We start from the raw sequence: 27013 nt of genomic DNA, 5'->3' as shown, positions 1-27013 counted from the left end.
TCCTAATCACCATATTTTATTGGGAACTCCATCAAACAATTTCTCTTATCACTTTGTTATTACATATTTTGCTAAGTATAATTTATTTCATTTATACATCCTCTTCTGTCTTTCATGATCGTCTTTCCGTTTAATAGAAAGCTACCTCTGGCATCTAGCAGAATGAGGTGCTGCAGTTACATAGAAAGGACGGAGGTTAGAGTGCTTTTTGTTGTGCCACCGTATTTGAGAAGTACGAATAATTATGGCCATCACATATTCCTTTTATTTCCTATAATACTTTGCCTTCCGGTCCCACATGGGCTACTAGGGTTGCCCTTATGTATGTATGTATGTATTTAGCCCAAGGCAGGATCCAGCGACAGGCCCTTCCTGCCTGAGCATGTTGGAGGCCTTTAGAAGCTGTGCAGACAACAGCAAGTTCAGCCTGAATCATTTTTTTCAATCATGGACAAGCTGCCAAGAGGCATGAGTAAGAGCGGAGAGCGCAGAAGTGGGCGGGACAGAGAGAGTGCAGATTGGGAGTGGTCACAGTGGGAGGGCCCAGGCTTCAGGTGAGCCCGGCTGCCTCTGCCCTAGAGAGCTCCCTCCGCACCAAGGTCCTTCCGCACCTCGCTTTCCTTTTCCCTTGCCGTCCGTTTTCCAGGAGAACTGTAACTCCAGGTAAGCAAAGCGGGGGTAGCAAGGCCGGTGATTTCCCTCTTTTTGGCAATTCTTAAAACATAGCAGTTATTTGAGCTGGTTGGAGATGGTGAACACAGTCAACATAAAGGGTCATTTTCAAGTATGGGCTGTCGGTTTCAGTACTGTCGCCTATCACCCCCCGACATGGGCGGCATCTCCAGCTCCCAGTCCTTTGAGAACCAGGAATGCCACGTAAGGAGCGAAATCACTTAACCATACAAGGTAAGAATATGAAGAAATAACACGGCTAGGAGGTTTTGGTGGTGGTGGCGCGCAACAGTGATTTGTGGAGGAGAAAGTATTTCGGGGGACACTTTCAGCCCGACTTTGGAATTCAGATTGAACTTGAAATGCTAGTTTCAGGAAGGGTGTGGTACTTAAACCTGGAGAAAGTGGAAAAGCCTTTGAGTGTCTGGCTCATCTTCCTGCTTGGCAGTGTGGGGCTGAGATCCAGGCTTCAGAACTGCTCTTCTTTTTGGCATTTTTAAGCGTTCAGTGTTCACTTATTTGCAACCACATTCTTCATGGCAGAAAGTGTTCTCCCAGGCTGGCCAGTGGTGTAGTGGTTAAGTTTGCACACGCTCTGCTTCGGCAGGCCGTGGTTTGCCAGTTTGGATCCTGGGAGTGGACTTACACACTGCTCATCAAGCCGTGCTGTGGTGGCATCCCACATAGAAGAACTAGAAGGACTTACAACTATGTACTGGGGCTCTGGGGAGAAAAAAAAACTGAAAGTGTTCTTTCTCCCTATTTCTTGGTTTCAGGATATTTGAAACAAGTTACAGATTTCAAATGTGTATTCTTGGGTGACTTTTCAAATTGATTGGCTCATAATTTCTTCCTCATAGACGTTACTGTTTTTACGGCTTCATTTAAGTGTATCATACTAAAGATCAACTGCACATGCCAGGCTGTTCCGTAGACTTGTAATCAGGTTAGGCTCAGACTCGCAGAGCTGAGGGGTCTTAGACGTATCGTAGCTCAGTCCCTCATTTTGCAGATGAGGAGTAGAGTCTCACAGAGGTGAATGGTGTCCAAGGCCATACAGCTTATAAGTGGCAAGATGTAGAATCCTGACTTTCAAACTCACAGCTCGTGGACTTTTCCATGACACCACGGGTAATCTTAACGGCTTTTTCACCCCCTACATCACTCAAGAGGTTTGGAATAGAAGTAGCGGGGTCCCAAACCTGAGTCCCCACCGTTTATGTGCAAGTGTTTGATGGGTTCCCTGATGGGTGGAGAGTTGGAAACATGTCTGAAGAAAAGATTCTCCATGTGACTCAGCAGGTTTATATCGTTGCTTCCTAACGCCTTGAATCCTGCCACTTCAATCCCTCTGGGTTGTGGGTTGACTTTGAAGGGATGCAGTCTCAGCAATTTTGGTCATTCTGGGGTGGCGAGTTCTGCTCTAGTTTACTGTTCGGCAGCAGTGAGGTGGCTCAGTGGTCAAGATCTGGCTTCTAAACCAATGGGAGCAGATATGACCTCAGAAAATCCGAGCAAAGCAGAGGCTCCCCAGCCGTGGGAAATTAAGCAATTCACCTTATTGATTATATTTACGTTGTTGTCCCTTCCTGGTGACAAAGCACTTGCCGTTTACACTTATTCATTTCATCACTTCATTAATCCTCATGATATTTTTTCACACTGCAGAAGCTGCAAGATCTCCTATTTTCTTAATCCTGCTTGGACTTTTCTCCTCTCGAGGTTAGAATGTGGACAGGAGAGGCCAGGTTTTTGGGCATTCCATGATAGTTATTATAGTAGGCAGGGTTCCTCATGGCATTGCCTAAGGACCCTCTACACTAAACAGTTTTTTAACCACATCATTTCTCTTAATCTGTAAAATGAGGCAGACTAGACTAAATAATATCCACAATAACCTGACACAGTGAAAAATTAGTTTTTAAGGAAAGAAAAAACTATGCACATAGCTGTACGTGTGTGTGTGCTCATGTGCACGAACGCATGTGCATAGAAGACGATAGATGATCTATAGGTACGGTGAACATATCTTGTTCAAAATACAGCATATTTGAGAGTGAAAGGAGTACTATTGCTAATGTCAGGATGACAGACATAAACCAGGACTGTCCCAGGCAAAGTGGGACGTATGGTCAACCTATCCACAGGGCCTTTATCTCATCCAAATGGTCTACAGATGAAAAGTGTGAGGACCATTGGCTTAGATGCATTAAAAACTTTAGAAATCTTTCTGCAGGGCCAGTGAGAAGCTGCAAGTCTAGAGAAGTGAGCCCTCCTGGCCCACCTAGCATCTTAGCACATGCGTCTCTGTTCCCTTGGGACTAGTCTCTGAGTCTCTGAGTTGTGTCAGTTCTCTCTGGCATGCATTTGCATGGCTGACTCCTAACTGTCCTTTGGGACTCACCTTTAGCGTGACTGACTTAGATGTCACCGTTTCTGGGGAGACTTCCCTGCGATTTCTATTATGAGTGAGCTGTCTCCCCAAGTGCTCCCATGGACGCTTGTGCCCTCCATCAAAACACTCATCATACCTGTCACACGTGCCATGATACTAGGTTGACAACCCTCTATGTTGTGTTCACCTTTGATTGCTTAATGTTTAGCTCAGTGCCTGACGTGCATTAGGTACTGATTACTTATTAAGTGGAAGCAATATAATATTAATAGTTTCAAACATAAATGGCAGAAAGAGAACAAGAGCTTCTTTAAGTAGGAAAATCAGAAAAAAAGTATTGTGTTGATTTAAAAAAATGCAAGGTATCTTGGAACTTCTAAAGGGATAATTTAGGACTCGTGGGACTTTTGGAACTCTTAAGACTTCAGAGAGAACAGATGCCAGCAAAGACACAATTACTGCGCAGGAAGGTGGTAAGGTGTGGTCGGCCAGTAGCAGGCTGGGAGCCAGAAGTGAATGCCGGGTCTGGTTTTACCATCCTCACTTCCTGTGTGGGTGGCCTGGGAGAATCACTTCATCTTTGTCAGCCTCCCTTTCCTCATTGTAAAATGAAGGGGTGGGGCCAGACTAGATCCAGCCCAAGATCTTGTCCCACTTTAAAGGTTTATGATTTCAGGACATAGTGTGAAAAACAGGCAGCTTCGCAATAAATTTTTACAACTTGTTTGTTGCATTTGTATTACTTCCTAAACTTCCTTTTCACTTTTCTCTGATTAAAATAAAAGTGGCTTTTAGACTTTTTTTTTTTTAAAGATTTTATTTTTTTCCTTTTTTTCTCCCCAAAGCCCCCGGTACATAGTTGTATATTCTTCGTTGTGGGTCCTTCTAGTTGTGGCATGTGGGACGCTGCCTCAGCGTGGTCTGATGAGCAGTGCCATGTCCGCGCCCAGGATTCGAACCAACGAAACACTGAGCGCACAAACTTAACCACTCAGCCACAGGGCCAGCCCCTTTTTAGACTTTTAAGTTACTAAAAGATGTAGTGTTTTCTACATTGGAGCTGTAATCAAAATTCTCTTTATTTGTTATAATTGTTAGGTTTTCATGAAAACCAAAGAAGTTATCTCTGTAACAAAGTAATAATAAAATGGAAAGAATCTGCAGTGATATTAGCGCTCTGAACACAAGTCATTAGACGTGGAGATTACCCTACAGGAATTGCTCATCTCTATTCTTGTACCCATAATTTTCGTAGCATTTGCTCATGCAAAACAGTCCATGTAGGAACCTGATGCATTTTCCTGGACATGTATTGCTAACAATGCTGAGATTTGTTAAATTCTTTGATTGTCTTGCAGCCACAGTGAGGTGGCAATTGGCTGTGGCCAAAGTCATCCTTTGAACTAACTAAGAACAGTGTTTTTAGGTCACTTGGGACTAACCACTGAGCAACTGATCAGATTTACCGTGCAATATCTGACTCATTACTTAATTGGTGATTGTTTGCCCCTACAACAATTCCCATGTACAGCCCTTTTCTGATATCTTTGTCAAGCAGCGAACGTTATTGTTGCTGGGACCTCAGATATGAAGGGCTGTAGGACCTTCTCCAACCTGAGGAGAATTTTCTGAGAAAGGAGCTAGTCAGTATGTGGATGGGAAGGCGGACCTGTTTGACTCATGCGCTGAGGACTCATGCAAAGGAAGGGCCTCTGAGAGGGAGGGACCACCACCGCCAGGAAAGCCTCAGCTGTCAGGTGTGCGCTGATTTGCATTCTGCAACAGGGACCTGAATCCAAGCCTTGAATTGCAACACAGTGTAACTACATTGTGTAATTAACTGTAGGCAAAGCCACCACAATCTTGTACTCATAGAGCCATTTAGACGAAATGTATCTCAAAATGTTATAGTGAATGAATGAATAATATTTCACTGGAACAAAATGCTAACACAAAGGATTCCTTCCCCTTTGATCTACTTCGAGGAGCCACGTCTAGGAGTTTGCAGTCAAACTCCCTCAGCTGATTACTCCAAGGTCTTAAACACAGTTTTTCTACATAAAAGAAATCAAACTTTAAAAGTAAAGTTTGGGGCCGGCCTGGTGGTGCAGCGATTAGGTTTGCATGTTCCGCTTCGGTGGCCCGGGGTTCGCCGGTTTGGATCCCAGGTGCGGACATGGCAGCGCCTGGCAAGCCATGCTGTGGTAGGCGTCCCACGTATAAAGTAGAGGAAGATGGGTATGGATGTTAGCTCAGGGCCAGTCTTCCTCAGGAAAGGAGGAGGATTGGCAGCAGATGTTAGCTCAGGGCTAATCTTCCCCCCCAAAAAGTAAAGTTTGTTACTGACTGTGCCAAATTATCCTAATTTCTCTTTTTGGAGGGTAAGAAATACACTGGGAAGAACTACTTGTGTTTGTTAAAACAGTTTGTATGTTTTCATATTGTTATTCATGTGAGTAGGCCTCAAGTTGTTGAAGCTTTGAGAGCTTCATGGGGATCTGGATTTAGGCTTCTTTATTTGGTGAAGAAATAGCTCATTCAGGCTTCTCTATTTGGTGGAAAAATAGCTCATATTGGGTTTTAGTTGTGGATGAACTCAGTATTATCAGTGTTCAGTTTGCTGCGGGAGAAAGCCAGACTTCTTGTCCTGAAAGTCTGTGATAGGATTCTCCAAATCTTCTGTGAAGTTTCTTTTAATTTCCCTGTGGTGGACATTTTGGTTAAAACACTCCTCATGATTCCATTTCTGTCTCATTGCCCTCTGCACACCTGAGGCTGGTCTGCTTCAACTGGATGTGATGTTGTCCCATGTCCTGACCCCGCCCCAGAGGAGAGAGAACAAGGTAGTGGACCTTAAAGGAAATGTGAGGTGCCCACCCTGACTGCAGGTTACTTTGTAATAAGCTTGTAAGGAGAACGTGACCTGAGTTCACTTAGCTGTGCTCATCAGGGGCGTAAAGTGAAGGAGGAAGAAGTCACTGGAGATGACCAGAGAGCATGAATGGGTCAACACAACATCTTTTTGCTCATGAACTTGCTTTTACAGACTCGGAGATATGCTATAGTCTTTTTGAGTCCATCCTACACACAAGCCACATTTCCCATAAAAGGGAGAATTCTGAAGAAATATTTGAAGACCAGGGGCTCATTCCTTGATCTTATCATCACATCTTCACATTTTGAATTTATGTTCAGGTTTAAGTTGCAAAATTGAGATCATACTTGTGCATTTGACTCTGCCGCATCCTTGGGTCCTGGTTGAAGGAAGCCCTCTGTCTTGAGTGGTGATGCTTTGTTTGACATCAGCGAGCATGTCCTACATGATGACCTTCAATATCTTCAATGTCATGTGCATTCTTCGTGTCTGTGTGCTTGATGGCACAGTGCCTGGCTGCTTGGGGGAATGCTTCAAGCCTTGATCTATGCACTAGTCAACCAGGGGTGGTAATATGAATCCTGTCCCTGAGAAACACGCCATCCTGGGGTCAGGCAGAGCCCAGAGAGGCCATGCAGCTCAATTTGGCTTCTAGAAATGGTTATGCCCTGACTGCTCAATTTACTCAGGTGCTTTCAGGCTTGATGGGTGAATGCTGGACTAGATAGATAGGTGGACCTTTCATCAGAACTGCAGTTCTCAAACTTTTTAAACTCAAGACCCCTTTACACTCTTAAAAATTACTGAAGATCCCAAAGAGCTGTTTTTTTTTTTTAAATTATTGATTACATCTATTGGTACTCACCAAATTAGAAATTAAAACTGGAAAAATTTTGAAATATTTGTTTACTAATTTATTAAAAATAACAATAATGTAACCATTACAAAACATGAATAACAGATTTTTATGAAAAATAACTTTTCTAAAGTAAAAAAATGCAGGGAGAAGAGTAACATTGTTTTTCATTTCTGTAAATCTCTATAATATTTGGCTTAATAGAAGATACGTCCCACAGCCTTTGGAAAACTCCACTGTACATTTGGGAGAGATTGAAAGTGAAAAGACAAATAATGTCTAAGTATTATTATGAAAATAATTTTGACCTCATGGGCCTACAGAAAGGGTCTTCGTGACTGCCAGGGGTCTAGGACACCACTGGCAGAACCGCTGAGTTAAAATAAGAGAGTTCTCAGCCAAGACTAGACGCCCGCCCTCTGCTGTCTCTGCTTTACCAGGCTCCATGATTTTAGCTGAAGCTGCCCTCTCTTTTCTTTAACTCCCATGTTACTTGTTACACCACTCACAAGGCATGGGCAGCCCTGCATTCTACTTATTTGTCTACATATCTGCCCGAAGAGATTGCAGACTCAGAGAAGAAGGGTCTCAGTTGATCCTTATAACACTCGGTGTAGAGTCTTCCACATAGTGGATATGTACTAACACAAAAACAATAACAGCTGCTGTTTATAAATATTGCTACATGTTGGGGGCCTGACCTTCACTGGGTGCCATTACTTACTATATTAGTCTCCTAGGGCTGCCATAACAAAGTGCCACAAACTGAGTGGCTTAAAACAATAGAAATCAATTCTCCCACAGTTCTAGAGGCCAGAAGTCTGAAATGAAGATATTGGCCGGGCCACGCTCTCTCTGCACGCTCTCGGGGAGAATCTGTTCCATGCTTTTCTCATAGCTTCTGGTGCCGCCAGCGATCCGTGGTGTTCCTTGGCTTGTAGAAGCATCACTCCATTCTCTGCCTGTCTTGTCACATGGCCTTCTCCCTGTGTGTCTTCACATCTTCTTCGCTCTGTGCATGTCTGTCTCTGTGTCTTTTCTCTGGTTCTTGTAATGACTGAAGTCCTTATAAGGAATCCAGTCATATTGGATTAGGGCCACCCTAATGACCTCAACTTGATTAAATCTGCAAAGACCCTGTTTCCAAATAAGGTCACATTCACAGGTACCCAGGGGTAGGACTTCAACGTATCTTTTTTGGGAACACAAATCAATGCACAACACTTACTAAATATTAACCGGAACCACATAAAACTGTGATATGACTGTTTTGATCTATAAAAATTTCAACTTTATATGATTTAACCTAAATCCTAATTGAAACAATATGGATAAATAAAACCAAGGATTTTGATCAGTGCCTTCAACTGTTCTGTCCACTTGCTGAGGAAGAGGTGTGACCACTGTGCTCCTGACAGTGGCCACTGTGGCCAAGGAGGCCTGAATTTGGAGATTCCAGCAAAGGTGTACACACAGATGACCTCACACACTGGACCCTTCAGACCTTAGGACATTTTCCCAGAGGTTTCTTCAGCATCAGCTTTCTAAATTGTATTTACTGAAAGTGCTTTCTTCATGTCTATCCAAGACCATGACTTTGTTTGAATAAAATCCTTGCATTCACAGAATGCAGTTGAGAATACCTTAAAGACGCTTCTGAAAAAGCTTCACCCTTGTCCTTTGTTCCAGGCCCACAATGGACGCCCTGAGACTGGCAAATTCAGCTTTTGCAGTTGATCTGTTCAAACAACTGTGTGAGAAGGAGCCAGCAGGCAATGTCCTCTTTTCTCCCATCTGTCTCTCCACCTCTCTGTCACTTGCTCAAGTAGGTGCCAAAGGTGACACAGCAAATGAAATTGGACAGGTAAGCCCCATACCTTGCGTCTGTTTTGAGTGGGAACAAAATTCTTAGCACACAGAGGCAGTGCCTGGGAAAAATGAAAGGGGGCTCTGTGGTCAGAATTGCTCAGGATGGAGAGTTGCGCCATTTCTAGCACTCTCTTAATGTATTTTTAAATGTGGAAACTTATTTATCTGCCCTGCAACCCACGTTTAGAAAAAGCACCACGTTGTGATGGAGAACCTGGGGATCTGCTAGGTAATTGCAAGTTTTTCACTAATGATTGGCCTTTAGCAAGTTACTGGACAGCTTTCTATCTGCTACATTGTGAGGATCAATCAGGGTGGTGTTTGTTAAATGTTCCACAGTATATATCCCAACGAGAAAGAGTGTAAATCCACACCCCTGTTTTATGCACGAAACTTATTTACAGCATCAGGGTTTATTTTAAGATGCAGGCTCAATTACATTCTACTCTCTAATATATTCTAAACTATAATATATCCATATTTGATAGGTATAATATATCCATGCTATTTCAATATAGAAATAACATTTTAAACTATCTACCTTCAAGTAACAGGGATAAATAAGAAGATGGATTACGCTTACTTATGTTTTAGAATACTCCCTGGGGCTTGGGTATCCCATTTGAGAAGAGTCAAGTAAAATGATGCTACACACACACATGTATATGTCTATAGGTGTATGTGTATATATGTGTGCATGTATATAAAAATTATTTTTAGAGTTTCTTTTTGGCTTTGATTGACTATCTAGCTTTGTAAAATTCTTAGACCTTCAAATGAGACAACTCTCAGGTGTTATATTTTACTTTTTTTAAATTACTTTTTTGAATTGAAGTATAATTGACATATAACATTATATTAGTTTCAGGTGTACAATATAATGAATCAATACTTCTATATATTGTGAAATGATCACCACAATGACTTTGGTTAATATCCATCACCGTACACAGTTAGAACACTTTTTTTCTTGTAATGAGAACTTTTAAGATCTACGCTCTTAGCATCTTTCAAATATGCAACACAATATTATTAACTATAGTCGTTATGCTGTACTATACATTCCTAGGACTTATTTATTTTATAACTGGAACTTCGTACCTTTTGACTCCCTTCACCCATTCTCTCACCCCCCACCCCCCCATTTACTTTTAGATAGTAGGCGAAGGCCAGACGAATTCCATTTCATTATTGTTCTTGAGTTGATCATTCTAGGTGCAACAGGATATTTCCTTCCATGAGCTCATTAGCATTTCAAAAGGGAACGTCTTCTTGTATCCACAAATTCCCCAAAAGTATGACCCACAGAATGTTATTTGGGTTAGCATGAAGAACTTATGCTGCAAACTGAGTGGGAGTTGGAAAGGAGGCTTTGGTTGTGGGAAGAGGAGCTCTATCTTCTCATCTGTCCTCCTCTCTCAACTCCCCATCTCCCCTTCTTCATTTCTCATCTCCCATTAGAGAAGGGATAGAAGAGAACTTCCTGGTAAGGAGTCTGTTCCTCAATAATGATAATAATGAAGGTCTTTCCAGTACATGCAGTTGTTCCCCCAGAGTAGTTACTGGGTTCTTTAATTTTCTGGTCTTTTTACCTGTCATTAGGCATGAGAGTTACACACTGCCTTGGTCCAGCCCGTTTGACCCTGCTGTGCTGAGGCCGTGTGACTCATTGGCACAATGTGCCCATTTAGTGACGTCACCTGAGGTGCGGCATCGGGGCATGGTTATTAGGAATTAGGAGTGAGGAGACAGTCACCTTATCCCGACATCATGTTTGTGGCACCATGAAGCGGAGGAGATGCCGGGTTGGAACAAAAGAAAAGGATTTAAGTCCTCCAGAAGATAGTGTCCTAGTTTTGAGTGGCTTGGAATATTACTATAAGAATAATTATTAACATTCTGAATCCATATAATGTTTTAGGTGCTTTATATACAGTATCTGTAATCCTCGTAACAATTCAGAAAAGTAGGTATTCTCAGTCCATCATACAGAGGGGAAAGTGGAGCCCTGAAGAGTTGGGCGAGGTTATGTTTCTGGTAGGAACAGCCTGGGATTCAAAGGCAGAGCTGTCTGGCTCTAGCCTACCCCGGGCAGCCCTGCTGCTGACCATCAGTGATGTATCAGCCCATTTGACTCTTGTTAGAGCAACTGAAGGGACTTCATAGTGCCTGGCTAGAGACACCTCTGTTCTGGAATCTGATACCTGCCTAGTGATTGTCTCTCTTGGTATTAATCTCTTTCTTGTTGTCTCTAAATTGGGTGGAAATGATAAGCCAGCTTCATTCCTTTCCAAGTTTGGAAAGCCTTCTGTATGAGCATTAGAGGTATCACTTTGGAGAAAGGGCAAATTTTCCTACAGTTAAATCAAGAGAAGAGTATCTTTATGGCAGTGTTTCTCAATGGAGACAGTTTTGCCCCCACCCTCCCCCTGGGGACATTTGGTAATGTCTGGAGACATCTTTTGTTGTCACAAATGGAGAAAGGTGTGCTACTGACACCTAGTAGGGCTGGGATGCTGCTAAGCATCCTACAATATCCAAGACAGCCTACGCCCCGCCTGCAACAAAGAATTCTGTCAACAGTGCTAAGGTTGAGAAGCCTTGCTTTATGGAAACAATTGAGGAGGGATACACTGTATCCCCTGAAGAGGCTGACCACTGTCGTGCATCCACTGCAGTGGGCAGAGGCAATGCTTCATGGGTAATGGATGTTTTCTCTTCACAGGTCCTTCATTTTGAGAATGTCAAAGATGTGCCCTTTGGATTTCAAACCGTAACATCGGATGTAAACAAACTTAGTTCCTTTTACTCCCTGAAACTAATCAAACGGCTCTATGTGGACAAATCTCTGAATCCTTCTACGGTAAGTGGTTTAAAGCGATTAGCAAGATTTAACTTTTTCCTGGGAGTGGCATTTTCATGTGGTTAGACCCACATCTTTTTTTCAGTGAAGTTCACTTCCAGGATGCTCATTTAAGATTTGAGGCTTATTAAAATAAAACAATCCTAGTGGAGAGGTTGAATGTAGGGGAATCCGTTGCAGCCACATCTTCTAGCTCAAAACATAGGGAAACTCGTGGGCTTCCCTCTTCCCTCTCAAACACTCGTAGATCCCACCCTTCCTCTTAGCTCCTCACTGAGAGAAATGGAGAATGGGGTTATTGCCTCTCTAATAAATATACCTCCATAGGCGCAAGACAGCTCATGATTTAAATCTCTTTCTCCTTAAACAGCAGGGCACAGGGCCTGGGACAACATTTTAAGTTCTCCACCTCACTTGTTTATGCACACAATGTTCTGATGTTTCTCAAATCAATAAGAATAATAACGGTATGGATTAACAGTTTTCATCAGTCACAAATCCGTTTTGTTTGTTTTACTAGACTGGTCATGTGGGTATCTATCCAAGGTAGCTTTGGCAATTCAGCCATTTCTTGAAGGAATCATATAAAGAACAATGTAGTATAGTGTCCTTAAATTTGGCCCCAGCGTATATCATAATATTTAAACAATCTGTATTTGAAATATATAGCCAACATCCTACACTACATAGAAGTTCATTCTCTACTTTAGTCATATAGAGTTGATTCAATTGTGTTTGGATGGTCAAAATTTCAAGCTCTGCGGGGCCGGCCCAGTGGCGTAGCAGTTAAGTTTGCGTGCTCTGCTTTGGTGGCCTGGAGTTTGCCAGTTTGGATCCTGGGTGCAGACCTCCGCACCGCTTCTCAAGCCATGCTGTAGCAGGCGTCCCACATAGAAAATAGAGGAAGATGGGTACATATGTTAGCTCAGGGCCAGTCTTCCCCAGCAAAAAGAGGAGAATTGGCAGTGGATGTTAGCTCAGGTCAAATCTTCCTCAAAAAAAAAAAAAAAATTCAAGCTCTGCAAATCTAAAAGGTAGACTACCAGTTAAACAGTTTCACACAGCTTTACTACTTTCTGCAGTAGATCTTTGCTTTTCTGGTTGAGAACTTTTGAGGACTTGGGTCACTAGATATGGTTGTGAGTTTACTCTTATGCTTGAAGACCCATATACACAGCCATTTTTCTTCCAACCATCACCTGGTGAATTAAAAAAAAAATATATTGAGGGGCTGGCCCAGTGGTGTAGTGGTTAGATTCATGTGCTCTGCTTTGGTGGCTTGCAGTTTGCAGGTTCGGATCCTAGGAGCAGACATACACACCGCTCATCAAGCCATGCTGTGGTGGCATGCCACATACAAAATAGAGGAAGATTGCCAAATATTAGCTCAGCAACAATCTTTCTCAAGCCAAAAGAGGAAGATTGGCAACAGATGTGAGCTCAGGGCCAATCTTCCTCACCAAAAAAATAAACAAATAAAATAAAATAAAATAAATAAAAAATTGAGATGTGAGTTGGGACTTGGGCATGGAAAAATTTTAAAAGTTTCCTAGGCTGTCCTTAAAGAGATGCTTCATACATTTTGTTGCTGGCAGTGAGGACAGTGGAGGCCCTGCATCTTGCTGAGGCTCTCTGATGTTCTTATGGGCCTCCAGCCCTCTCAGTCAATGGCAATACCCAGTCCTAAGGTTGGGTTGCAATTAACACTATGAAATTGGCTAAGGCTGTAGTTGCTTTGAAGAAATTCAAGGAGCCTTGTGCTTATGACATTTAATCAGCCATGTTTAGTTTGGTTGAACTTTCGTTAAACATTTTGAATTATTGCAAGGAATTTTTTTTAAGGCTGCATTCCATTGACCCTGTTGGTTGCCTATCACCTGCAGATTTACTGGTAATGGTACAAACAAGTGTGGGCTGAGGAGGGCCACCTGCATCCGAACTACCCGGGTGTTTGTTACTAGTGCAAATTCCTGGCCTCAGATCACTTCAGTCAAGATCAATAGGGGTGGGATTTAGGGTTTTGCATATTTACCAAGCAGTAGAATTAGAGCCACTGCTAAATTCTCTACAGCACTGTGTTTCAAACTTTAACGTGCATTTGAATCACCCAGGAATCTTGTTAAAATGCACGTTCTGATTCAGCAGGTCTGGGGTGGGGTCTGAGGTTCTGCATTTCTCGTAAGATCCCAGGTGATGCTGCGGCTCTTGGTCCTTGGACCCCACTTTGAGTAGCAAGAGCCTACAGGATTTTTATTTCAGTGAGGATAAGAGCTTTCTGCTCATAGAGTTCCCTTTTCTGCACATTTATTCTAAGACATACATATCTACATTTTAATGTTTCTGAAATTGGAACCCATATTATAATTGTATATATTTAACATTGCATTTCTTTTTTTCCCCAAAGCTGATACTAAATTGATGGAGTCATTTAATAATCAATATTGTCTTAGAATTAAGGACAGGAAGCACTTAATACAAAGAAAATTCATTGATTTCTACATGATGTTTAAATTTACATAGTGTTATAGATTATGAAAGTGTATTTACAGTAATAGATATTTAGAAATCCTTTTGTTAGAACCGTGTAACAACGCAATGGTTTGACTACAGATTGGGCACTCTGTGATTTTTGTGGACCGGGTGTTTTTCAGGAGTTCATCAGCTCTACGAAGAGACCCTACGCACAGGAAATGGAAACTGTTGACTTCAAAGATAAATTGGAAGAAACAAAAGTTCAGATCAACAACTCAATTAAGGATCTCACGGATGGCAAGTATCCTTTACGGATTCTGCTATAAGTCTGTGTAAACAGACCCTGCCTTCTCATGAATCTTTCTGCTAAGCATAAAATTTGAACATCTGGAGGATTCCTTGCATATTTTGGGTTCACAAGCTAGATTCTTGCCCATAAAGCCATTTCAGCCATTTGGATTTCTGGGCATTTCCTGCCCCATCTCACCACTTGGCAGGAATTCCTGGGGCGTCCATTGTAGCTTCCTTGCCGGGCTCTCTACCGAGCTGCCGCCGGCCCTCCTGGTGCCTGGCGGGGTGCGGCTCTCAAAGTACAGCTTTGGGCAAGTCACGAGCTTTTCACAAGTTTTTCAGTCTGGAAGTGAAGGGCTTAGACTAGAACTTGATGATCCTTAAGGCCACTTCCAGCTAAAAATTCTCCAAATTTATGAAGGAAAAAAACACAAAAAGGTCTCAGGCAATCGATATACATGTAGAATCAAAACAAACAAACCTCAAAAACAAAACAAACCTCAGTGGATACCTGTCCGCAGTCCACAGCTCCTATCCCAGCTGGCCTCTGATAGCCCTGAGTCTCTTCTGCAGCATCTACTGGGCCCTGCCTCTTGCTCGGAGCTCCCCTCAGGCCCCTCCCTTCCCCGATGATTCCTCCCTCCATTAAAATTCGCTGTGAGTCGTACCCCGTGCTAAAGAGGACTTGGAGCTAAGCTGAGATCAAGTGCAAATAAGTATGCATGTCCCCCTTCCCAGGGGATATATTTATGTGTATAGGGAGGGACCTGTTGGGACACAGCACCTAATCGTGAAAGAGTGAACTGTACAGATGGATTTTTCAGTTGAGCCGTAGTCGCAGCGTTTTAGGGAGGGACACCCTTCGGGGGCAAGGGAGACACACAGCCTGTGAGAGGGGCCCCAGCGGCTCCCTCGCTGCACTGACTCAGGAATGCTGGCATCCCCTCTGGAGCTGAGGCTTGAGGACATGGGAAGAACATAGTCTTGGAGCAGCCAAGACCTGGATTCAAATCCGGACGCTGACACTTATTAACTGAGGTATTTGGACTTGGAGCCTCAGTTTACTGAACTGTGAAATGGAGCATATGTTATCTAATGTAGTTTTTACATGGTTGTGGTGAGGAACAAATTAGATAATACATACTAACAAATAATATATGATAGTCAAGATGAGATATGGTAGCCATAGATACAGATACACACACAAATGTATACACACATACATAATTGTCATTGAAATGAACTTTCTTCAACTTTGTGTGAAAAGAAAAAAACTGGTATCAATAACACCAGCTTAAGCAGACTTTTAAAATTTACAAGCAAAAAGCAGCTCGTGTTTAAATTGCTGTGTAACAGTTTTGCTTTTAGACTTGCTAAATAATTGTATTTTCTCTCCAAGGGCCTTTGTTTTAAAATCTCCATAAATTTAAGATTTTTAGTGGAGAAGAAAGTTTGGTGCAAACACTTCTGAATTTGGAATCAGAAGCTCGAGATTTAAGCTGAAGCTTTGCAACTCACCGGCTCCCTTATTTCTCTGGTCTTTGGGTTTCTTAAATAACATGTATATAATACATCATATAGCTGGGACCGGTGACATAATTTGCAGGTCTCAGTGCAAAATGAAAATGCAGGCCCTTTGTTAAAAAATGTATTAAGAATTTTAAGATGGCAGAGCATTAAACCAGTGCAGGGCCCTCCCTTCACCTGCAGGTCACAGGCCCAGGACAGGAGGGCTCTGAGCAGTGGTGTGAGGACCCGAGAGATTAGGTAAATGCAAATCCTTTGCACAAAATGTCAATGCTGTTCAAATGTGACGACTTTCCTTTATCGAGGGATTATCACCATTGAACTATTTCAGCTGTTGGGGATTTGAGCTCTGTAGTAAGTATAGTTGTGACTGAGTCCATGGTAGTGATTAGAGCTGACCTCCAGGCAAACAGTGCGGTTTGGGGAGGCACTGGAGAGCTGTGGGTTGGAGAGGAGAGCGCTGTCCTGGCATCAGACATGCTTTCCAGCTGAGCGAACTAGGAAAGTCACTTGGCCTCTCTGAGCCTCAGTTTCCTCAGCTGTTAAATGGGCGTAATGATCTTTGCCTTAAAGATCATTGTGAGAGAAGGGAGATAATATACGTGAAATGCCAAGGACAGGGCCAGGCGTAAAGGAAGCTCTCATGCATTTCCATTCTATGGCACAGGCTTTGAAGTTGGAGAGACCCAACTTTGAATCCTGACTCCACCCTTGCTTGTATGTCATCGTGAGCAAGTGACTTAACACCGAGTCTCAGCTTCCTCATCTGTAAAATGGGGAGAAACGTTTGATTTCGTGTATCTGATTGTCTAGCACACTGCCTGGCATAGGATAGGCATCCAGAAGTGGGAGCTTGTGTTTTCCTTCATCCTCCTCTTTCTTTCTTTTCCCTCCTTTTTTCCCTTCATTCTCCTCCCTCGGTCTCTTTGGTAAGTCTTGTTGTGGCAAGATGGAAGGAGAGAAAGGGGTCTTTCTGACACGAGGTGGTCTGGGCTGCCAGCCTTCCCTGGTGTGGCTCCAGCAAGTGTCAAACACTCAGTGAGTGGACATGTGTGTGTGTCAGATGTGGTTTGGAAGAATAACCCTGTGCCATGTGTGGTTTCCTAAAATTGTTTGCAGGCCGCTTTGAGAACATTTTAACTGACAACGGCGTAAGTGACCAGACCAAAATCCTTGTGGTTAATGCTGCCTACTTTGTCGGAAAATGGATGAAGAAATTTCCTGAGTCAGAAACCAAAGAATGCCCTTTCAGAGTCAACAAGGTATGTGGGGCCGCGTGTCAAAGGATCCCAGCTAAGATCTGAAAAATTATAGCAACAAAGGGGACCAGAGGCATTTGCTCCAGTGAGGAAAATGAGGGCACAGGAGGTAGTGTGTCTTTCTTGAGATGAACAGCTGGGAGGCAAGTGGGAGAAAAAGAACCATAATCTAGAGACTCTCACTCTTTTCCAGAATGTCCTCAGGGTCTGAGCTGACTGAGATCTCATAGAATTTATTACCCAGTGGGTGGAGCGAAATCACCAACTGGAGAATAGCCACAAATATTTGGGACCATTAGCAAGAAAGGGTAAGAAAAGAAAAGAAAGAAACCAAACCCCAACATCAGAGGCCTTTGGGTCATCATTGACCGTTTGAGAATCTTCTTCCAGATGAATCAGTTCCTCTGTGATCTCATTTCTCACCTGTTAATAGTGAAGTAAATGGTTCTAATCCTTTAATTTATAAGATGCTTTGAGGGACTTGTTGGCTGTGAGGGAAAAAGTATGGCTTACTCATCTGCCGTGCTGGGAGTCGTTATGGGGAAGAACTAGAAACCTGTTGTGCAGCGAAGTCTCATTAATGCTACTGAGGTGAATAATGAAGCCATGTCCCGTGTCAAAGTAACTCACATAAATAGGTAAAGTACCTCTTCTATAAAGGAAACCAAAGAACTGAGACTGGGAAAGTGACTGACTTCGTTAGAGGACCTAGGAATCCCCAAGATGCTCTATGATGATGCGATTTGGTCTCCTTTGATGAGATCTGACTTGTGTTAAGAACGCACACTCAAACCTATGCTTCAGCTGGCACGATACCTGAAGGTAGCTTTTTTACCTTGGAACTCCTATGCATCAATTCTAGTTTTCAAGTTTCTCCCAGCACCTAGAGTACCTAGCATTAATCACTTTTGTTTTTGCCAAATATTGTAATAGCATCTTCGTAATGCTAGACCGCAGGAAGAAAAGACCTTCCAGATACAATCTATACCTGAGTTAGCTGGACTGGCTTCCATTACCTTTTTTTTTGTATCCATAGAGTTATTCCTCTCCACCTCCACCCTCCCCCAAGTGTGCTTTCCACAGCGAAATCAAATTATTTATTTACTTATCTAGATCCCTCACTAGTGCACGGGCTTTCTAAGGGCAGGGATAATGCCTTATTCATCTCTGTTTATAAATTCTTGGCCCAGTCCCTGACACATTAGTAGGTGCTGAGCAAATGTTTGTTGAATGAATGACCAATCCTTAAGGGTCAGTTTGAATAAACAGTCAAAAGCAGACAAAACCTGATTGGCATTTGGGACCAGCCTGGGTCCCTGTGCAAGATCCATTCAGCCTTTTCACTGGGAGAGGACAGCAACCACTGATTGTGTTCCTTCCCTGCTCAGAATATCCATTGGTCCTAGGGAGGGAGCCAGGTCCTCCTTCCAATTCCTCTTCCTCGGTTTAGCCTCCCGGCGGATTACAGTGGTCTTCTCAAAGCTACCTTTGGGGGCAGGACTGACCCTGCACACAGGGGCGTGCCTCAGATACCAGGCACAAAACGTTAGACTCTTTAGACTCTGTGTTTTTCATATACAGGTCCTTACGTTTTTAATGTGGCTTTGGGACTTTCCTAGTGTTGCGCTTTATCTGGAGCTGAAGTGGACCGTGACTGAACGCAGCCTCTGCTCCGAGTGGGGGAGGAGTGTTGGCCTCAGTGACGCTGACACGGAGTGTCCCTTCCTGAGTGTTTGGCTGGCCCTCCGCCCTGGGAAGGGCTGACAAACGGGCCCTGTATATGTTTAAGTGAAACCTGAAATGTGTTGCTGATGGTGCCTTGCCTGATGGCCGCAGGACCAGCCCAGAGCATCATCAAAACCTCGGCACAGTCAGTGAGGACACCGTGGACTTTTGCGCCGACCACCCTCAGATTTGTAGTTTTTACATTTAAGAAAGTGTTAATGCGTGTCTTTTGTGAAGGGAGGAAGAATGTGTGCTCTTCCTTTATTCTTGTTATTAAGTCATAAAGCTCGATTGTTTCACATCCTGGAAACTCAGACTCTAAAAAGAGAATTAATAAGGATTTGAAGTGTCATTGATCTCTCAGTGTTTCACCTGACAAAGCAATAAAACAACTCAGGCTGCGTGGGGAGACACCCTCCTTTTGAATGCAGAGGCTATTACTTGTCCTCTGTTTCCTTTGACTTGCTTCTGTCAGCCCCTGAAGTTTTGCAGTGACGTTACTAAACCTTTCTCCTGTCCTGTGGTGTCTCCTTTAAGGGCTAGACTAAACTGATGGAGTTATATTATTAACACAGTTTAGCATGGTGCCTATTCCCACCAAGGTAGATACACACACATACACACACACACACACACGTATATAAATCTGGTGTTTTCTGAGATCATCTTTATTTAGTCCTGTTTTCAGAATTTATATCTTGATTTATGGTTCAGAAAATGGGATTATTGTATCCATATTCAGTGCTGATAAATGAAATAGATGACAAATTTCAGAGATCACAACAGTATGCAAATTCAGAAACTATTAGCAGTCTAACTTGATGGGGAATTTTAGACAAATGTATATCTTCTTTAAGAGAAATCAATGTAAAAATTACCAATTAATTTCAAAAGTATGTTTTTCTCTCATAATTCTGTTTCCGGTTATGTAGCAAGTCAAAGTCTTCAATTATTTATCAACCAAGTCTTTTAGTGAGCAACCACTTTGTGCTGGCGTAAACCAAATAATAAGACATGGTTTCTGCTTTGACTACAGGCTAGTTGGGTGGGGAGTGAAAAGACAGTCACATAAATAAATATTTCTAACAATGTGACATGTTAAAATAGAGATATGTACAAAAAATAAAATAGGTAAGGTCTAGCTCCAAGAGTGGTGTGGAGTAAGATTCAGTTTACAGTTTGAAGATTTCAGATAGAAGTTTTACTGCAATATTATCCCTGCAGGGGTTACATGAAGTTTGAAATCTCTCCTCGAAGAGATTCAGTTAACAGCAAATATCCCATGGGAGGTATAAATCAAAATAATAAATTATGCTAAATTACTATCAGTCTTTTCTCCTTAGTATGAATTAATTTTCCTTCAGAAAATCAGTCACCTCTGTATCAGACACACAAGGTTAGATATTAATGAGGACAGAGAAGAGAAAAGGCCTGAGGATAAGACCCTTTCCCAGGCTCCCTGCATGATGGGGGGGGGGGAGGGGTGTTGAATCCGGAAGGGACTTAAAGATGATTTTTTTAACATTCTCATTTTTTAAAAATTACCAAATATTTTAAGCATACAGAAAATTATGGAGAATAATAAAACCCCACAACCACCGTTGCAAAACCTTTCTATTTTGCCTTATTTTTTTCAGATAGTTTAAAGAAAAACTATAGCAACAGTTGCTCTGTCTGTGTAGCCCTCTCCCCTCCTGTCTCCTTCTCCCTTCTTTTCCAGAGGTAACAGCATCCTGAAATTTCCGATCCCCTCATTCCTGACTAGGAAACGGAGGCCCAGAGAGGTTGAGTGACTTGCTCAAGGTCACGGCATCTGTTTCTGTCACGAGGTTCTTATCTTTAATCTAGGCCCTCTTCATGTGCTCGGATCAGAGCAGGTGGCGGTGCAGGGAGGAGGTGACTGAGGGAGAGGTGACTAAAACCAAAGGTGACAGAGGAGAAAACAAATGTGATTTTTTCCTGCTAGTTGCTAAGTTTTCTTTATTAGGTATTTTGTTAGGAAAAGCTATATAAATGGGTATGTGGGTTTGTGCTAGAATTTCCTTTCAAGTCAGCTCCACCAGGAATGGTTTAAAGACCTTGTAATTATAGGTATCTACAAAGACTAAGTTAAAATTTGCCTATATTTTCAGTCATACCATCTTATTTTTAATGTTTTATATGAGCAAATATAGTATTATATTAGGTATAGTTCTTGTAATATATAACATGTGAAATTATAAAGTATGCGAATAACTTTTCAAAGGAAGTCATAAACTCTTACAGGACAGTCTCTGATGGTTTGGTTACATTACAGTTTGGATGCCAGTGATGGATCATTAAGCCATAATGATCTGAAACTATAAGAAAAGCAAATTTATGTATATATGTGTGTGTGTGTATACACAGATGTGTATATATATATTTGTGTGTGTGTATATATACATGTGTGTATGTGTATCTATGTGTATGTATAAATATATCTATGTGTATATGTGTGTGTATGTGTGTATGTGTAAACTGAAAAGTATGCAAACCACATTTCTCCTCCTTTTACAGACGGACACCAAACCAGTGCAAATGATGAGTATGGAGGCCACTTTCTGTATGGGTAACATCGATGGTATCAATTGTAAGATCATAGAGCTTCCCTTTCAGAATAAGCACCTCAGCATGCTCATCCTGCTACCCAAGGATGTGGAAGATGAGTCCACGGGCCTGGAGAAGGTGAGGACGGAGGCAGGTCTTCAGAATGATGGTGCCACCAGCCGTAGCAAGGAGACGTGTGGATGGTGCTGCGTGGGGCTGTGCAAAGGGCCCTGCCTTACATCTCACTTGCTTGGTTGTCTCCAAGGGTTTCGTGGTCCTTTCCAAGACTTCCTCCTTAATATTAAAACAGTCAGCATCTATTTGGCACTTACAATGTGCCAGGAACTGTAAGTTCCCTGTGTGTCCTATCTCATTTAATTCTCACAACAATCCTGTGATTTAGAAAGTATTACCATACTCTTGTTTACCAATAAGGGAACTGAGGCACAGAGGGTAGGTAACTGGCCCATGATCACATAACTTGTCGGTGGTATGTAGAATCGGGATTTGAGCCCAGGAAGTTAGAATCTGTGGTCTTAACTCTAGGCTCGGGTACCTGTGATCAGCATCTTGCGTTGGTGTGGGACATTTGTTACAATCGATGAGCCAATATTGACACACGCTTCACTAAAGTCCACTGACATTAGGATTCACTCTGTGTCATACATTCTGTGGGTTTTAAAAAGTCCTTTTATACATACACATATATGAGATTGTATTATGCTTCATCTTACACAGGTTATTAGAGGCACAAGGTTTAAATACCAGTAGAAGTTTTATCTGCTGGTGAATGACGTTTTAGCTTCTGTTTGCACCATCAGCCCCATCCAGCCGCCCCTGGTCCACCTGTTCCCCCTCAGCTCTCCCCTCCAGTGGGCCTCAGCCCTTGGCTAGGAGGAAGGAGGGGCCCTCTCAGGAACCAGGGGTCACCTGCGTTATTTCCTTTCCCACCTCAGCACTCCCTGACTTTCAGGGGACACTCTCCCTCGGTCTCCATCTTGCTTGCTACTTCAGTTGTCATTACGTTTTATCCATCACTTTATTGACTGAATTATAATTCCCATCTTCATTCTTCTTTTATTCACTGTTCTCTCTCTTTCTTACTCTGCCTCTCGCTGTGGCCTCATTTTTTCTTGCAGCCTTATTCAGCTGTCCTGCACTTTACCTTACTTACTTTAAGTACTCTCAAGCCAAGTTTTTTCTTATTAAAGTACGGAAAGAGAGGAAATGATCTTCCGAGTCTCAGAAAGGGATATTCAAGAATACGTATTGTATTGGTTTGCTTTGGCTGCCATAATGCAGCACCACAAACTGTGAGGCTTAAACAACAGAAATGTATTTTCTCCCAGTTCTGGAGGCTGGAAGTCTGAGATCAAGGTGTCGGCAGGCTGGTTCCTTCAGAGGGCTGTGAGGGAGAATCTGCTCCAGGCCTCTCTCCTGGCTTCTGGGGATTTGCTGGCAATCTTTGGCATTCCTTGGCTTGTAGACGCATCCCTTCAATCTCTGTCTTCACCTTCACGTGGCATTCTCCCTGTGTATGTGTGTCTGTATGTGTGTCCAAATTTTCCATTTTTCTAAGGATACCAGTCATATTGGATTAGGGCCCACCCTAATGACCTCATCTTAACTATAATCGTGTTCTGCATAATGACGTTTCAGTCAATGATGGACTGCATGTGCGATGGTGGTTCCATAAAATTCATACCATGTAGTCTAGGTGTGTAGCAGGCTATACCATCTAGGTTTGTGTGTATGAGGCTCACACAATGACAAAATTGCCTCAAGATACATTTCTCAGAATGTATCCTTGTTGTTAAGTACCCTATGGCTGTCATTACACCTACAAGGACCTTATTTCCAAGTAAGATCACATTATGAGGCACTGCTGGTTAGGACTTCAACATATGAATTTTTAGGGGACATAATTTGACCAATAATACACAAGATGGAGGAAAAAGCTTTTTTTTTCTTCTAAATGATCATTTTGAGTTATGGATGAATTTTCTCCTCTCTTCTCACTTCCAGGTAGTAAATGGGCAAGAGGATATATCTTTTGGCTCAAGAATTCTAGTTACTTATGATGATCTTTTGGTCCTGATAATCTGTTCTAAATGAAACAGTACCATTGAAAAAATAACTATAGATTAGCAAGAGAATCCAATGGTTCCCACCTCCATTAAAAAACAAATTTGTGACCAGCCTGTGACCTTGCCATCTGCTTGATTTTAATAGGTTTCACGTGAGTGACTTCAGTGCAGGACTGTCCCATGATAGTAATAGTCAAGGTATTATCATTCTCTGCTGTACATGTTTCTCCTCCAGCCAGTGGGGAGATTGGAAGGGCGAGGAACAATTTAAGATTTGCTCAATGAACAATTTTATGACTGAACCATTTTATGCTTCATTGCATAGCTCTCATTTTTAAAATAACCAACTGAAATGGATGCATTCATCACCTGTGATCTTAAAGAATGATCGACAGTTTAATTCTCATTTAAAAATAAAGAGTACCTTTAGCTTTAATGTGAGTTATCAAATTTGATGCCATGCCTAGTACATGAATATTCTGGATTTCCTAGCAGAGAAATCAAAATAAGCATTCAAGAAATGCATAAAAACTCTTCTAATTTTATATTTATTTCACTATTATTTATGCAATATCATAATCCATGTATTCATTTCTATAGAGCTACTGTATAGAAAAGAAATGCCGTCATAAATTTCAGTGCAAAGCGACCATTGTTGTAGGGTGGGGTGGAGGAGAACAATGCTCGGTGGTTGGGTGGATCTTTTATAAGAGAAATTAGTCACATAGCAAAACCACAGGGCCAATTCCACCTTTGATGGTGCATCTACACTGCTTCAAAACTGGGTTCGCAATGATGCTTCATGTTTTTAGTCAAGCAGGATCTTTTACAATTGGAATAAAAACATAATTTCCTCTCCTTTTTTATCCTTCAGATTGAAAAACAACTTGACTCAGAGACGCTCTTGCAGTGGACCAATCCCAGCATCATGGCCAATGCCAAAGTCAAACTCTCCATTCCAAAATTTAAGGTGGAAAAGATGATTGATCCCAAGGCTAGTCTGGAAAATCTAGGGCTGAAAAATATCTTTAACGAGAACACATCTGATTTCTCTGGAATGTCAGAGACCAAGGGAGTGGCCCTCTCAAATGTTATTCACAGAGTGTGCTTAGAAATAACTGAGGATGGTGGGGATTCCATAGAGGTGCCAGGATCACGAATCCTACAACACAAGGATGAATTCAGTGCTGACCACCCATTTATTTACATCATCAGGCACAACAAAACTCGAAACATCATTTTCTTTGGCAAGTTCTGTTCTCCTTAAGTGGCAGAGCCCTGGTTAAGTCCCACCTGATCTTTCTGTAACCTGGGCATCCAGAGAATCACTTTCTAAAAGAATAAATTGTTACTCTCGCTACATCAGGAAGCAGCTGGTACTTGTCATAAGTAGCCCTCACACTAATAGGCCCTTCTTTCCCAGTCCTTTCTTTTGTTCCCTTTTCTGCCTCATAAAAGACAATGCTTTTAATGAAAAGGAATCACCTTAAAGGAAAAATACGTATTCATTATTTGTCAGACTATCTAGGGTTATTGGCAGGAATCCAGTCTTCCACAAAGAAAATTCCTGTAAGGAGGATCTGGAGGATTTTACTGTCAGAGCTTTGCCTTCCTTCACGGGGATACAGAATGTTCCAGATATTCTCACTTCCCTGAAAGACTACAGAAACTGTGGTGCCTGGGATCTGCAAAACTTTCCTGGCTCCAGTGAGACTTGGGCACATGTACAGGCATGTGTTCAGTCCACAGCTCCTTTTGCTAAATGCTGCAGGACAAATGTTTTCTTCAAACTCTGATTTCTTGGGATTTTAGAAAGATAATATGTTGCGCATGCTGTATATTGTGGCACTCCATTAATAGAGTCTGGACAGCACCCTATAAACCAATACCTTAATATTCCTGCCACAAAATGTAGAATATTGACACAAAGCGAATAAATAAAGACTCTAAGTAGCCCATAAGAGTCAGATTTTGCTGCCAAATGAGCGTGCCACCAGCTTATGAAAAAACTTTGTTTTCAGAGCTTTTTGAACTTTTGGAACGTTGGAGAAGAAGTTGCAGACCTATAGTAGCAGAAGTGCAAGCACCTCAAGGGGAATTTCAGATCTCATTAAACATTCACTTTCACTTTTGATAGAACGCCCGCCCCGTCCTTTGGTTGGCAGTCGACCGCAGGCAGGGAATTTTCACTGACTCGACAAGGTTTTGCATGTCTGACAAGCAGCAACTTAAAATGCACAGGGACGTTCACAGTAGCGCCTGAAAGAATCTGATGAGTGCTGAAGGAACTTGTCTCTTTGTCTAACGTAATAATGGGGAAGGAAGAGGAACTTAATGCCTGTAGAAAATATCACTAAAGCTATGGAAATGTTCACGCTGCCTTGACATGTATTTTTTTTTCAAAGTCTATGGGTTTAGTTACTTAGAGAGCTAATGTATTAACTTATATTAATAGTAATTCTTAAAGTTGCTCTGATAGGTTATCTGTGTTGCATGTTTGTATTAATTTGCTACCAGAAGAGCACATTTACTGAAGATTTTGTGACATTCCTTCCTTCTGCCATTCATTGTAAATAGGTTCCACTTTCTCCTTGCTCTGAACGTTCAATATTGAATTTCTTTTATGCTATTGACAATAAAATATTATTGAACTACAAGTTTTGTTTTTTTCCCCATGAAGTTGGATTTACTATTTTGAAAGAGAACGAAGCCATCCACTTGCAAAAGCATTCCTGTATGTAAACGCTCTGTGGGGGGCATTGATGCAGAACAAAAAGGAGCCAGGATAATTACTGCCCCTATTCCCTTTCTTCCTGCAACCAGCTCTGTTTCCTCCTCCCGCTCCCTTTCTTCCTCGGGAGGAAAGGACAAGGCGAGTGCTAGAATGACTTCCCACCACATAAACGTCCACAATGGAACCAGAAGCCTCCAGGACGACACGGGAATTTTCTCCAGCCTTTTTCACTTTGGACTCAGTTTCAAAATGTGATTTTAGTAACTCAGCTATATATACTTAAAATAATTTCTTATTAAGTACATTTCTCTCAGTGTCATGTACATTTGTTTTAAATTAATTATGGTGTCCCTGAACCCAGTATTCAACGCAGCCCTTTTCCTGTCCCTGCGGCATACTCAAATAGAATGTGTCTATTGAGTACAAAGAGTGACAAATGCCCCCACATGCTAAAAAAGAAAGACCATTTGGGCAGGATTGCTGAGAGTGCCCAAATCAGGTTTCGCCACTCTTGGCTCGTTATCCCCTTTCGCCACGCTACGAAATAGAAAGTATGGGAAAAGCTTAGTGAGTGTTTAGAGGAGGGCAGGGATTAGTGCCTCTTAAAGCCAAGTGTTCAGGGGGCTTAATGTGTCTCCTGGAATTTAGCAAGCACTGAGATTTTTGATTAGCTCTTGTCTGGAAGAGTCTAGTCCCATGGTTTTCAACTAGGGGCAATCCTGCCCCCTAGGGGACATTTGGCATTGCCTGGGGACATTTTTGTTGTCATACCTAAGGGGAGGAGTGCTCCTGGCATCCAGTGGGTAGAGGCCACGAATGC

At 42.2% G+C, this 27013-nt stretch overlaps 1 protein-coding gene across 1 annotated transcript; it reads left to right on the top strand.

Moving 5' to 3' along the window:
* The first annotated feature begins 553 nt into the window (after positions 1-553).
* SERPINB5 (serpin family B member 5) lies at positions 554-26116 on the top strand. Its single transcript, XM_046671860.1, has 7 exons — positions 554-663; positions 8488-8662; positions 11393-11530; positions 14182-14299; positions 16940-17082; positions 21343-21510; positions 24334-26116. Exons 2-7 carry the CDS (start codon positions 8495-8497, stop codon positions 24724-24726), a joined length of 1128 nt encoding a protein of 375 aa, XP_046527816.1. The 5' UTR covers positions 554-663; positions 8488-8494; the 3' UTR covers positions 24727-26116.
* The last annotated feature ends 897 nt before the right edge of the window (positions 26117-27013 follow it).

The sequence above is a fragment of the Equus quagga genome, chromosome 9 (assembly GCF_021613505.1).
Source record: "Equus quagga isolate Etosha38 chromosome 9, UCLA_HA_Equagga_1.0, whole genome shotgun sequence".
Taxonomy (NCBI): domain Eukaryota; kingdom Metazoa; phylum Chordata; class Mammalia; order Perissodactyla; family Equidae; genus Equus; species Equus quagga.
The sequence above is the reverse complement of the archived record's forward strand: the minus strand, read 5'-3'. Positions and strand labels throughout refer to the sequence as shown.

Excerpts from the sequence above, each read along its gene's own strand:
- SERPINB5 (XM_046671860.1), top strand. The coding sequence starts at position 8,495 with ATGGACGCCCTGAGACTGGCAAATTCAGCTTTTGCAGTTGATCTGTTC. Across the intron at positions 8,663-11,392 it reads CAGCAAATGAAATTGGACAG|GTCCTTCATTTTGAGAATGT; the intron begins GTAAGCCCCATA and ends TTCTCTTCACAG. Across the intron at positions 11,531-14,181 it reads AATCTCTGAATCCTTCTACG|GAGTTCATCAGCTCTACGAA; the intron begins GTAAGTGGTTTA and ends GGTGTTTTTCAG.